Here is a 14024-nt window from a genome sequence, read left to right on the forward strand (position 1 = left end):
AAAAAAAGAAATGCTAGAAGGGGAAAAAAAAGAAATGCTAGAAGGGGGGAAAAAGAAATGCTAGAAGGGGAAAAAAGAAATGCTAGAAGGGGAAAAAAAAGAAATGCTAGAAGGGAAAAAAAGAAATGCTAGAAGGGAAAAAAAGAAATGCTAGAAGGGGAAAAAAGAAATGCTAGAAGGGGAAAAAAAGAAATGCTAGAAGGGGAAAAAAAGAAATGCTAGAAGGGGAAAAAAAGAAATGCTAGAAGGGGAAAAAAAGAAATGCTAGAAGGGGAAAAAAAGAAATGCTAGAAGGGGAAAAAAGAAATGCTAGAAGGGAAAAAAAGAAATGCTAGAAGGGGAAAAAATGCTAGAAGGGGAAAAAAATGCTAGAAGGGGAAAAAAGAAATGCTAGAAGGGGAAAAAAAGAAATGCTAGAAGGGAAAAAAAGAAATGCTACAAGGGAAAAAATGAAATGCTACAAGGGAAAAAATGAAATGCTACAAGGGAAAAAATGAAATGCTACAAGGGAAAAAATGAAATGCTACAAGAGAAAAAAAGAAATTCTACAAGAGAAAAAAAGAAATTCTACAAGAGAAAAAAAGAAATTCTACAAGAGAAAAAAAAGAAATTCTACAAGGGAAAAAAATACTATATAAAGAATGTGTGCACAGACTGTAGGACATTCAAGAGGTCAAAGATTATGATCACGTTCTATTTAAGCAAGTACCTGGAAATAAATGTTACAAATAGTCGAGTTATTACTTGTCCTATGTTTCTTGTGACATACTCTGCTACAATGTGTTGGGTCTCAGGTGTCTACATGTTAACACATGTGTAAACGTGAGTTTACTCAGATAACCTTACATTAGTTACCATTGCTCCCAGGTCCACTTTGGCCCAGAGTGGTTATACTTATTAGGGCATTTGGTGCTACCAGATCAGGCTGTCTGAAGATAGTGGTCTTCTGACTAAAAATGCATCAAACATTATGAGAGAATGGGGACCGCCTTTGAATTTAATATTCCCTAGACACTTTCTCCGAAGGAGGAAGTTTGTTTAACCCACTTAGGGCGAATATTGTATAACAATAACAACAACTGACTACATTGTTTACATATTACATAAACAATTTAAATTAAACAACATTTTGATTAGATTTCCATCATTAAATTAAGAAACATAATATCCACATTTAACATATAAAATTGTCTTGACAGATTTTTAAAGTCGGACCTAAGTAGCAGATACACTGACAAATGAAAATTTTGCTTATGATGAGCAAAGTTTCATTCTTTATTCTTGTACCGCAATCATCATATTTGATTTAACATCCATGTGCTGGATGATTTCTAGAGATTGACTTCCAAACTAATCCATCTCTAGCCAGATCATTATTTAAACTACGTAGTCTGAAATGTGACCGATTGTTTTTTTTTTTCAGAAGTCTACTACTACTACTAATAATAATAAATTAAAATCAAATAATTCCAGAGAAATAGACATAAAAAAAGTAAAAAATATAGAAACTGCAATTGCGTGAAAATACAAAAAGAAAACGTAGGTGTGTTTTAATTTCAAAAAGTATAGTAAGATTAAAAAGAAAAATAGGGTTCAGTTTCCAATTTACTACACAATAATAAAGAGCAAGAAAGCATCAAATAATACTAATAATAATTTTACATGTTGTCATGTGTTGGACGACTTCTAGAAATTGACTTCTAAACTAATCTATCTATGGCCAGATCATTATCAAAATTACACGATCTGAAGTCATTTCCATAGCCGAGACAAGTTTTTTTCTATGTTGAATGACACCAACCAAAATGATAGGGACCAATATTTTTAGCAAGACACAATTTCTAAGTGATTGCCCAGCAAGGCTAAAAAAATGCTTCACCTATCCATACCATGTTATCTATATAAATAAAATAGTAGATGTATGTATGTCGGTGTGAAAATATTGAACCGATAAACTCTTAAACTACTGGTCACATAACACTGAAATTAACAGGAAATAGTAATCATACACCAAGGATGGTTTATAAATGAGTAAAATCTTTGTTTGGATGGATAATGTGTACAGAAATATGTCAGCAAGTTGAAAAACAAGATGTTTCATTTCAAGTTGCAGGCATATTTCTATTACTTTTCTGCATGCGCAAGTTCATTCGTAGCTTGAAAGTGGTTTAATTTGAAATCTTTTTTGTCTATCTATCGATAGTTCAAACGGTAAGGAACGCGGCTATAGCGCTAAATGTTTTGGATTTGATTCTCGTTGATGGAACCCAAATTATTATTTTATTTATTTTTTTAAAAAATGTTTTGAAATCAATACTACATATTAGGTACAATATAATATTCAATAGAGAATTGGCTCTGTAATACTAAATGAAAAATCTTTGGATGGATGAAATATGTCAGCAAGTTGAAATGCAAAATGTTCATTTCAACTTGCCGACATATTTCTATTACTTTTGCCCATACGCAAATTCATTCACAGCTTGAAGTGATTTTAAATCTTATCTATCTGGCGACAGTTCAAATGGTGAGAAATGCAGCTGGAACTCTAAATGTTTTGGTTTTGATTCTAGCTGATGACACCCAAGTCTTTTTTTGGTACTTGTACAGTTTAATCAAGATATTAAAAAATGAAAATATTGAAAAAGATTATATTGTATGTATCCATTATGGGACAAAGTCCTCCGAAAAAAATTTTCACTTTATTTCATCAAGTAGTTTCTTTTTTACAGCGAAAAAACTTTGTTATGATACCAACCAAAAGGTTTGAGTTTTAGGAAGAAAAGCTAGTATTAAAGATGGGGAGAGAGTGTCGGCGCTTTAAATGGAGTTATCTCCTCGTGGCGTGTTCAAAAGATTCCAAGATGGCCGCCTTCAATGCGCTCTCATAAAAACGTGTTTTTCGTCTGTTAAAAAAAATGATACTCAATCAAATTAAGTGTAATTTTTTTCCGGAGATCTTCAGTCCAAAACAGATACGTACAAGATAACCATTTTTTTTTTTTTTTTTTTGATATTTTCATTTTTTTAATGTCTTGATTAAACTGCACAAGTACCCTCTTTATTTTTACTTTTGAAATTAGTGCTATATATAAGGTACAATATATATATATTCAGTAGAGAATTAGCTCTAATAATAAATACAAAATCAGCATGAATTAAAATATATTTAAGCGTATTTTATGTCCCCACCCAATTCTAATTAGCAATATAATAACCTACTGACCCTCTTAAAGATATTGACCCATTAAAGGTCCTGACATTGGTTGGATGAAACATAATAAAATTTTTTTAAAGATTTTGAACAGCAAGGGATGGCGGTATTTAAAAGCAATTGAAGGTTTCACAATGTAAAACTCACCTCAAAGAAATGCCGATATCTCTTGTTTTTACACAACTCCTTTAACTGATCACAGGCGTGCGGGTGATTATTACAATAATCTGAATAGATTTCAAAACCTTTTTTCTGAAAGAGAAAAAAATACAATATCTATGTAGATTTCATGTGGATGTTTGAAAATAATGCTAAAAACAGTATTTAAGGTTAGAGTAGTGGAAAATTCCATTGAAAGTTAAACGTTTAAAGCGAGGGCTATTTGTCAGGATATTACAACAGATAAGTTGCCAATGATATGTAACCAATAAGCTGATCAAATCTTTCTCTTTTTTTTCTAGACTGTGGGAGAAAGAAAAAGCAAATGCGACTTTTTAACCCAGAGATGCTGATGGCACTGCACAAAAATTTAATAAGTATTTCTCGTGCTTTCGAAGAGTTGTCACCCTTTGTGTTGAGTACTTAGAGTAATCTCCCTTTGCTTGTTGTTGTGGATTGTTGATTGACAAACAAAGATAGAAGTTTGGATAAACAGCCATGTGTCTATGAATGGATTTATGTGAAGATTAAACTAGCCGGAAAGATCCAAGTAAAAAAAAAATATGATACATAACAATGCAGACGGCAAACCTATCACGGGGATTCTCTTTCACTTTCCATTTTTTTTTTTTTTAACTTTTTTCCCTGACATCATTTCAAGCTTATTATGAGGACAGTTAACCCAATTTTATCCACCATTTTCTTTGAAACTGAACAATTTAATTTTGTGATAAGGATCAGGGGAATACATTTCTGGATTGTACCAACAGCTGACTGAACAAGTTGCTCCACCTGAGAACCTCATTAGGAACCATTATCAGAATAACATCAGAATGATCATCATCTTCATATCAACCATCCTTTGAAATGTGCATCCTTGAATACTGGTCATGTGATTCCTTTCTCCGGGTGGGGTGGGGTGGGGTGGTGGTAGTGTGTGTGTCTGTGGGGGGTGGGGGGTATCTCAGTATTCCCCCCCACACAGAAATTCCAATTAACTAAGCACATGACTATGTAATTCAAACAGCTACGTATCTAGAAAACAGAGCTATTAAACATGAAATAGTGATATGGGACGAGAAGGAGAAAGAAGTAACCTTAGAAGTTAGTGTCCCCAGTGATGCTGGCTTAAACGCAGTTGAGAGAGAACTGATAATGAAATGCGGATATCTTATATAGGACATGAAAAGAAACTGGAATCTTAAAAAGATCTCCATCGTTCCAGTAATTATAGGAGCAATCAGACTTATGAAAAAGAATTTAAAACACAGCCAGGCAAATATACCCGGTAAACCAAGTGCAAGAGAGATATAAACAATTGTATAATCTTAAAAAAAAAAAAAAAAAAAAAAGATCTCTCAGCTGGAATGTATGAGATAGCAGTTGAAAGTCTGGCGTCCGATAGGATAAATCATTCCCAACTAGAATAAAATGATAAAATAAAAATAAACTTTTGTTTGTGAAGTGTGTGACTCAGCATTTATATTTACAAGTTAGAAAAGCATTTCATCCAAGGCATGAAAATTGTTAAACAAAATGTTTTTACTATAAGGTTTAAAAATAAAGGTACAAGATTCAATTTGAAATTTATTTATCTTCAAAGTGCACTTTTATAAATTTTACAAAGTAAGGTATAAAAATTTAATTTAAATTGAATCAAAAAATTACCTTGGATTTATTTTATGTAATGTACATTCTGTTGCACTTTTTTTAAAAAAAATCATTGAAAATTTTATATGCATATCATTAATTGCTAGATGAAAGATAATGTTTTTAAATTGCAACAAAATGTACGTTACATAAAATAAATCCAAGGTAATTTTTTGATTCAATTTAAATTAAATTTTTATACCTTACTTTGTAAAATTTATAAAAGTGCACTTTGAAGATAAATAAATTTCAAATTGAATCTCGTACCTTTATTTTTAAAGCCTTTAGTAAAAACATTGTTTAACAATTTTCATTCCTTGGATGAAATGCTTTTCTATCTTGTATCTTATCTTTTTAAGATTATATTTTAAAACTCTCCTTCTCTCTATTTCAGTTTGTATTTCTCCTCACACCACAACTCATTTTTGCAACCCCCTCTTTGCATCATTACATGTCTGAATATTCTATTTTAGTTTGTATTTCTCCTCACACCACAACTCATTTTTGCAACCCCCTCTTTGTATTATTATAGGTCTGAATATTCTGTTTCAGTTTGTATTTCTCCTCACACCACAACTCATTTTTGCAACCCCCTCTTTGTATTATTACAGGTCTGAATATTCTGTTTCAGTTTGTATTTCTCCTCATACCACAACTCATTTTTGCAACTCCATCTTTGTAATAATGGTCTGAATAATGAGAAAATCCTTATTTTTCTTAACAAAAACTTTAAAATAACTATTTTAAAACTTCTTTCAGAATAGAAAATCTCTAAAATTTAATAAGGAACATATTTCATATAGGTTTCATTAACAAATATTCAGTACATAACGAGAAAAATAGAGATAGAAATTTCAAAAGGACTGTATAACTGGTTACGCTCAATAGTAGTCCTCACCAGCAAAAGTCTTTGTTATTGTTATTCCTATTATTATTATTATTATTTAAAACATTTTGTGTCCTGCTCTTTCGCGCGAGGACTAATATGGTTACGCGATTCAAGAAACAAAAAAAAAACATCCATATAATCTTCTGCTTGTTCCCTCCTTAGTTATTACAGTATGCTTTGAAAAAGGCCAAATACAATCATTAAAGACCGAACTGCTTAAAAAAAATATATATATATATATATATATATATATATATATATATATATATAAAGGGCCAAATTTGTGAAATTTGGCTTTAAAACAGCCAATCTAACAACCTTGGACAAGATTATAAGAGTAACCTCCCTTTGATGTAGTCCCGTTTCCAAATATCATTATAATAAATGATCATTGTCGTAATGGTGCAAGAAAGGAACTCAGTAACTTATATGTGCAATGGTTCTTCACCAAAGAAAGAAGATAACGAAACGTTACATAACAAAAGGAACATTCGACAGAAATGGGGCAAAAAAGAACACTGTCTGCTAAGAGGTGCTGGACTGAAAGACTAAATTAAATATTGTTTTTTACAATGTGATTTTATTATTTGTATTGAACTATGTAGCACAATATTACTTTCTGAATATTTATTAGCACTTGTTAATTTATCTCATTTGGGTCAGTTCTATATTTAAAATATAATGGTTACTATTTTCATAGAAATGTTAGTAAACTCATATTTACTGCCTGTTATTGGTTTTACTGACAAAAAAAACTAATTTTTTTATGCAGAAAAATATCAGTTTTATTTGTTGATTAAATATATTTCTCATTTCGTGGAATTTCCACAGGTCCTGCTAGTAAAGACTATTCTCATATTTATTACTTTTTTTTTTTTTTAATTTAATTTTTTTCCTAATCTTATTTTGAGAATCATAAATTTCTCAGACTATGAAAATCAAATTCGTAGTGGATTGTGGTAAAGGATGCAAGGCAAAAAATAACAAAACTATAATAATCTGTCATTTTGACATTCTTTTCATATCAAAGGATATATTGATAAATCATGAAAGAAAGGAAAGAAGGAAAAAAGGAAACAAAGAAGAAGATGAAAGACTTACATGCTCAATAAAACAATGTCCGATTTCACTTTGGTGTAATTCGTCTTTTAGACTCACTTCGATACTTTTAAGGAATTTTTTGGAGAAAATATAAATGTCTTCAAGGTTCCCAAAGATGGTCGCCGTTTTGTCTTCCGGGAACATGTCTGGCCGTTTCTTAGCCTGTACCACATAACCCTGTAAAAAAAAAGGTACAAAAGAAGTTTAAATTAAAAAAGAAAAAAAAAAAAAATGTTTTACATAAAAAAAGGGGTAAAAGTGGATGCATTAATCGTAGCATCTACAGGGTGGCCCCCTACCCCCCAAAAAAACAAAAGCTAAATGGAGGTCATCTAGAACATATGCTGTAGAACGGAGAAAAAAAAGCCCAAAGACCCTAGTGTTTTGATGTGATGTTTTGAATATAATGAACTAGGTATGGCCAAAGTTTCATTTCATTTGGACAAAACACTAAGAAATGGGGCCTAATTAGAGTTAGGGCCCGTTTTTTTTTGGGGGGGGGGGTCATCCTGTATTATCAGTGATGGTTACATACGTAAAAATATCCAATGTTAAAACTCCTCGGCCTAACATTCACGGGCAACAAAACTTAGAGGATACTGCCAAGTAAGCTGCAAAGAAGAGCTCTCTCTCTACCAAGTTAGAAAACTTTTTACAGCTGCCTGCATCTTTTTCTTTTTTTTGTTTTACATAGGAGTCACCACCTATCAAGGTTCAGAGGCCACTCGAGGATAAGGCTTAATGGGTGTATAGTAGTCAATGGGATGATATCGTAGTAATTGTTAGTAGTGGAAATTATGGTCCCTATATCCTATATCACTACAAAGCCAACATTTCCCCGTCCATGAAATATTGTCGCAACATCTGAACTGGTGCACTAACCAAAAGTCTCTCTCTTAGACAGGGCCCCAAAATAGTTTCAAAACTAATACATCCCACACTATCAACCAAATTCAGATCCCATTACTGTAATGTTGCAAGTTTTACAATTATTTCAATGCAATGTGCCTTGACGAACTCATAGCACTCATGCAAAGAAGAGCCGTACATGAAAACAGCATGATATAAATGCAGACGTGCTACGGGGCGATCCTTGGACCTTTATTATTCTCTGTCCTGTATTGAACACTCTTTAATAATCACGAAAGTTTCATTGGATTTACATCTAGGAAACCGATCAATACAACCTATATATATCCTATATATATATATAAACCTTTATTATTCCTGATATTCATAAATGACCTACCTACCTAAATTGTCTCTGAGATGGGTACATTTGATAGCCACATTATACGAAACTCAAGGGGGAAAACGAATGAAGACATATCTAAGAAAATGGCTAAATCCTTAGAGGAAGACCTTTAGTCTGTAGTGGAATGAGGCTGTAAACGGATGGTAACTTTCAATTCTACCAAAACTAAGCTTCCTTCCTTTAATAACTACTAGAAACCTTCTCAACCACTGATTGCTATGGCTTATAATACAAAACCTGAATGTACTTCATTCAAACTCCTATCATGCTAGAAGGCTACTCATACCCGAGAGTATCCTGTACCTCTACGAAGCTACTACTCGCCTATGCATGGAGTATTGTTGTCACCAGACTCCAACCTTTATCCTGTCACCTGTTGTCAAGCTCTTATACCTCCACAACGTAAAAAAAAAACCCTGACAAATCTGAAAAGCAGCAAAATCTCACTCCTACACTGTAGAGATCCTTAGATGCCAGGAAGCCTTTTTCTTAAATTGTTTCCTCCCTCAAACTGCTAGATTTGTGAATTCCATCCCAGGTCCCTGTTTCCCTGACTGTACTCACATACAGAATTTCAAGTGTAATGTGAACAGACGTCTTGCTGTTCAACTCCCTACATAGTATCCCTTTAAATTTGGTTCCAAATAGTAGTTTCTTACATCCAAGTGGCACTGTCTTATTTGGGGTGAAAATAGACGTAAAAAAAAAAAAAAAAAAAACTCAATAGTTCCTGCACTCTCTACCAAGCTTCAACCCTGTTCCCTTGCCGCAATGTGCTTATTTGACAAGTACGACCATGAAATGTGCTCTATTAAATTTATTCCACTTATACTCCCTTAACATAAATACCTAGGAAAGCTGAGATATGGGCTTCATTTTTTATTAGCTTTGGCATGATCGAAATGAAAGACATCTTTAATTTCAACTGCAGTGAAAAAATGAAGTCCACAATATAGTCCTTATTGGTAGGAGGACGTTTTAAGTCAGACATTTTTTAAATGACTTCCCATAAATATTTTTTTTAATGACTTCCCATAAATATTTTTTTTAATGACTTCCCATAAATATTTTTTTTAATGACTTCCCATAAATATTTTTTTTAATGACTTCCCATAAATATTTTTTTAATGACTTCCCATAAATATTTTTTTTAATGACTTCCCATAAATATTTTTTTTAATGACTTCCCATAAATATTTTTTTTTAAATGACTTCCCATAAATATTTTTTTTAATGACTTCCCATAAATATTTTTTTTTAAATGACTTCCCATAAATATCAAATTCAAACAGCTAATTAGGACTTTACTTTTTATGTGTTGTTTTTTCTTAGTTTCTTCCAATGGAAAAGTTTTTCTTTTAACTCACCAATGAAGTATTCTTTATTCCCATTTAAACAAATAAAATTCTTAGGAAAATTGGAAAAATCTTTGTTAAAATCAACAATCAAAAAAAAAAAAAAAATCGGGACGAGTTACTTCCCTTTTTTTTAAGGGAAACTAATAAAAAAAAAAGCCATTTTTGCTATCTTCTATATATATATATATATAAGCGAAAATGTATATGCGTATTGGGGTAGAGAGGGCTCCCGTAAGCCGTGGTGAAGGCAACCTTTCTAGGAGAAGCAAATCTACGATTTAAAAAAAACAAAAAGCGGAAGAGCAGTACCCGCATTAAGCTGGTCTGCAGTTTAATTTGTTGCTGGCTATCTTGCTCTTGCTTGTTGCTGGATCTCAACATTTTGAACCGAGAGAGAGAGACTTAGCTGTCGTACAAAGCTAAGACTCTGTAACATCATATTTGTATAGACACTCCCTCAGACATCTGGGCTCATGGATTTTAAACGTCTGAGGGAGTGGCACTCGTCTGACAAGACGTTGCAATCATCATGTATGTATGTACGCTTTACCTTGATGTCCACAAAAGGCTTCTTTCAGAGAAGCGCTCACTCGCATCGCAACTTCTTAAAACTTTTTATATCATCTATAAATTGTAATATCTCACACTTAACCACGGAGCTCGTCTGTCTATTTAATTTTATTGACTTTCAAACGTTAATTATTCCACATTTCCCGCATCGGCACGCGTTACATTCGGTTTTTGGTATAAACAAAAAGCGAAACTCGACTATAATTACTGGCCGAAAGCCAGTGGTCTCTAGAGAGCTAAGTAACGTTTGGTCAATGTCGACTTCGTCATATCAGACGGTAGCTTTCTTTTCGAGACGAGGGAGCGGGTTTTTAAAAACAAACAAACCGATTTATTGACCTCATTAAAAACTGTCCCGCACAAAATGCTATCGCCGTCACGTCAATCAAAAACGCGCACCTGTTTTTTTTTTTCACATTTTACTATTTTCCAACTGCGCTTCGTCAACGCTTCCTTTTTTTCACGGGCACCTGTTTTTTTTCACACACACCTACAAACATCTGGGCAACGCCGGGTACCCCTCGCTAGTCTATAATATAAAGAGCAAAAATCTGTTTAAATGTATGCATGCATGTATGTCTGCCTAAAACTTTCAACAGAGGCAACAGATTTTCACGAGATCGATATTTTGAAGCTCGACCCTTCGGATGACAAATATCGAAAAATGGGCCAAAATCATTAATTCCTTCACCCTTAACTGGGTACATTTCTACAAGGAGGGATAGCATAAAATCGTTCCTTCATGAGAATTTAGCCAAACATACCTGCGGGAAAAAATGTTCTTTCTTGAATTAGTTTAAATATAAAAAAAAAAAAAACCCTAATTTCGGTCACGCTGTCATAGACTAGTCAGTATAGTAGCAGCATCGTTATTTTAAGATTACACGTTCGAGCCTAGATTTTTTTTTTTTTTCAATTTTTAAGGTTTTAATATTGAAACAGGGTTATTTATGCCATTTTTCACGTTTGTTGTTTTTTTATTTTTGTTTTTTCAATTTTTTTTGTTTTAACATCGTTTGCTTATTCTTTATGTTGCATCACGTTCAGTTTTTTTTTTTAATAATATTGAAACAGAGTTATTACGTTCGCTTATTTTTTATTTTCCGTTTCAAACACCTGGGCAACGCCAGGTACCCCTGCTAGTTATTCTTAAAGCCTCATATCCCACCAAAATATCTTTACCAAGAACTTAATGGCTTCTCTTTAGCAGTTCTTCGATGTCAGAATCATAGCTGTTGAGAGTTTGGGAGTTATAAGTAAAACCTACATATTGTTGGTATTAACTGCAGGTAATCAAGCCAGCAAATAAATCGAGGAGGGATGCTGAGTATTTTGAAATCAAACAACGGATAGCAATGTTTCATCAGTTTTCATACTTCATTAATATTTACACTAGAAAAGATGAAGATAAATGCGGGAGGGGGTAAGAGTTATGAAAATGAGGTTTTAAAGATTATTTGGACAACTATTCTCACCCTACATACTAATTATTCCACAGCGTTTCAGACAATGTAATCTCCGACCTTCATGTGCATTTCATCAGACTCCTGAACTTATGTTCTGCAAGGACATGTGGCACAATGGATAAAAGTGCTAAGTATAATTAGTTCTAAGCTACAGTCTTATGGAGGTTGAAGGTTTAATTCTCAGTATAAAGGATACAATCATAAAATAACTTAAGACTCCTATCTGGTCATGGCTGATGGAACAAGAGCAAGCTATCCCTATGAATTAAATTAGGGTTCCATTTGTAATTCTGTATAGATTCCAGAGTTCTAAGAGATTCATTTGAAATCAGTTTAAAGTCGAAACGTTGTGAGAATAATATCAAAGAGGAGAAAAGCAGTTTGAATATTCTAAATCATCAATCCTCATCTCCAAAATTCTAAATCATCAAGCCTCATCTCCAAAATTCTAAATCATCAAGCCTCATCTCCAAAATTCTAAATCATCAAGCCTCATCTCCAAAATTCTAAATCATCAAGCCTCATCTCCAAAATTCTAAATCATCAAGCCTCATCTCCAAAATTCTAAATCATCAAGCCTCATCTCCAAAATTCTAAATCATCAAGCCTCATCTCCAAAATTCTAAATCATCAAGCCTCATCTCCAAAATTCTAAATCATCAAGCCTCATCTCCAAAATTCTAAATCATCAAGCCTCATCTCCAAAATTCTAAATCATCAAACCTCATCTCCAAAATTCTAAATCATCAAACCTCATCTCCAAAATTCTAAATCATCAAGCCTCATCTCCAAAATTCTAAATCATCAAGCCTCATCTCCAAAATTCTAAATCATCAAGCCTCATCTCCAAAATTCTAAATCATCAAGCCTCATCTCCAAAATTCTAAATCATCAAACCTCATCTCCAAAATTCTAAATCATCAAACCTCATCTCCAAAATTCTAAATCATCAAGCCTCATCTCCAAAATTCTAAATCATCAAGCCTCATCTCCAAAATTCTAAATCATCAAGCCTCATCTCCAAAATTCTAAATCATCAAGCCTCATCTCCAAAATTCTAAATCATCCAGCCTCATCTGCAAAATTCTAAATCATCAAGCCTCATCTCCAAAATTCTAAATCATCAAGCCTCATCTCCAAAATTCTAAATCATCAAGCCTCATCTCCAAAATTCTAAATCATCCAGCCTCATCTCCAAAATTCTAAATCATCCAGCCTCATCTCCAAAATTCTAAATCATCAAGCCTCATCTCCAAAATTCTAAATCATCAAGCCTCATCTCCAAAATTCTAAATCATCAAGCCTCATCTCCAAAATTCTAAATCATCAAGCCTCATCTCCAAAATTCTAAATCATCAAGCCTCATCTCCAAAATTCTAAATCATCAAGCCTCATCTCCAAAATTCTAAATCATCAAGCCTCATCTCCAAAATTCTAAATCATCAAGCCTCATCTCCAAAATTCTGAAACATAAATAGATTTCTAAGTTTTTGGAGATAAGGATTGATAATTTGAACTCTTTCAATTATTCAGACTACTGGTTTCATCTTAGATGTTATTCTCATCTTTAAACAATGTAATGTAACCTTCAACCTCTGTCAGCTCCACGTTGTTAAACTTCGTATCTATATAGCATTTCGAATTAAAAACTTAAATACGTATTACCATACGTTTGAAGCCAAAAACGACGCATTATTACGAAAATAAACATTTATTTTTGTTTGAAATTTATAAATATATTTCGAAGTTACACTTCATCCTCAGTATTTCTTTCTGTCGTTTCTTTTTTTTTCATATTGTTGTTGGAGCAGAGAATTAATAAGTAGAAGTCTGTTCTTTTTCACGGTAATATTTTCAAATGTCAGAACGGTGCACACACCCCTAATGTAAAAACTTCTGTTTAATCTATGCGGGTATATTATAGATTTCCCGAGTTTAACAGATTTTTTTGCAAAGTGTTCAGCTCAAAATTTTATATAAACACCCAACTAAGACAAGATGCACCTGAAGGTGGTTTGTGGTTACATCGGCCAAAATATTGTCAGAATAACATCCAAGATGCAGATAGTAACCCAAATATTATGGTCGTTCTAATATTTAGAACTACCATTACCTGGTTGCGAAATACAGTTAAATATGACATTTTAATTTATAGAGTCAATTAAAAAAAAAAAACTTGGGTGCCATCAGCCAAAAGTGAAACCGACAGCAAAATTTTGTAAGCAAAAATGCTGTGCTCAGGCTGCGAACTTGCATAAGTTAAGTTTGTAAGCGAACACTATCAATCACACCATGATGACACACGTTATAACATTGCAAATTTAGCTTTTTAAAATTAAACGAATTCACCATTCATGCATGC

General features: G+C 32.9%; 1 protein-coding gene across 6 annotated transcripts in view; it reads right to left on the minus strand.

The window, feature by feature from the left end:
* LOC145247503 (uncharacterized) overlaps positions 1-14024 on the minus strand; it is a 1258807-nt gene that overhangs the window by 56025 nt on the left and 1188758 nt on the right. For all 6 annotated transcript variants that reach the window (XM_080109320.1, XM_080109319.1, XM_080109316.1 and 3 more), the window contains 2 exons: positions 7014-7190; positions 3362-3466 (listed from right to left, as the gene is read on the minus strand). In XM_080109320.1, the coding sequence (XP_079965446.1) occupies positions 3362-3466; positions 7014-7190 (282 nt within the window). The remainder of the gene's footprint in view (positions 1-3361; positions 3467-7013; positions 7191-14024) is intronic.

Source organism: Euprymna scolopes, chromosome 25, assembly GCF_053919585.1.
Source record: "Euprymna scolopes isolate OS-2025 chromosome 25, ASM5391958v1, whole genome shotgun sequence".
Lineage (NCBI taxonomy): Eukaryota > Metazoa > Mollusca > Cephalopoda > Sepiida > Sepiolidae > Euprymna > Euprymna scolopes.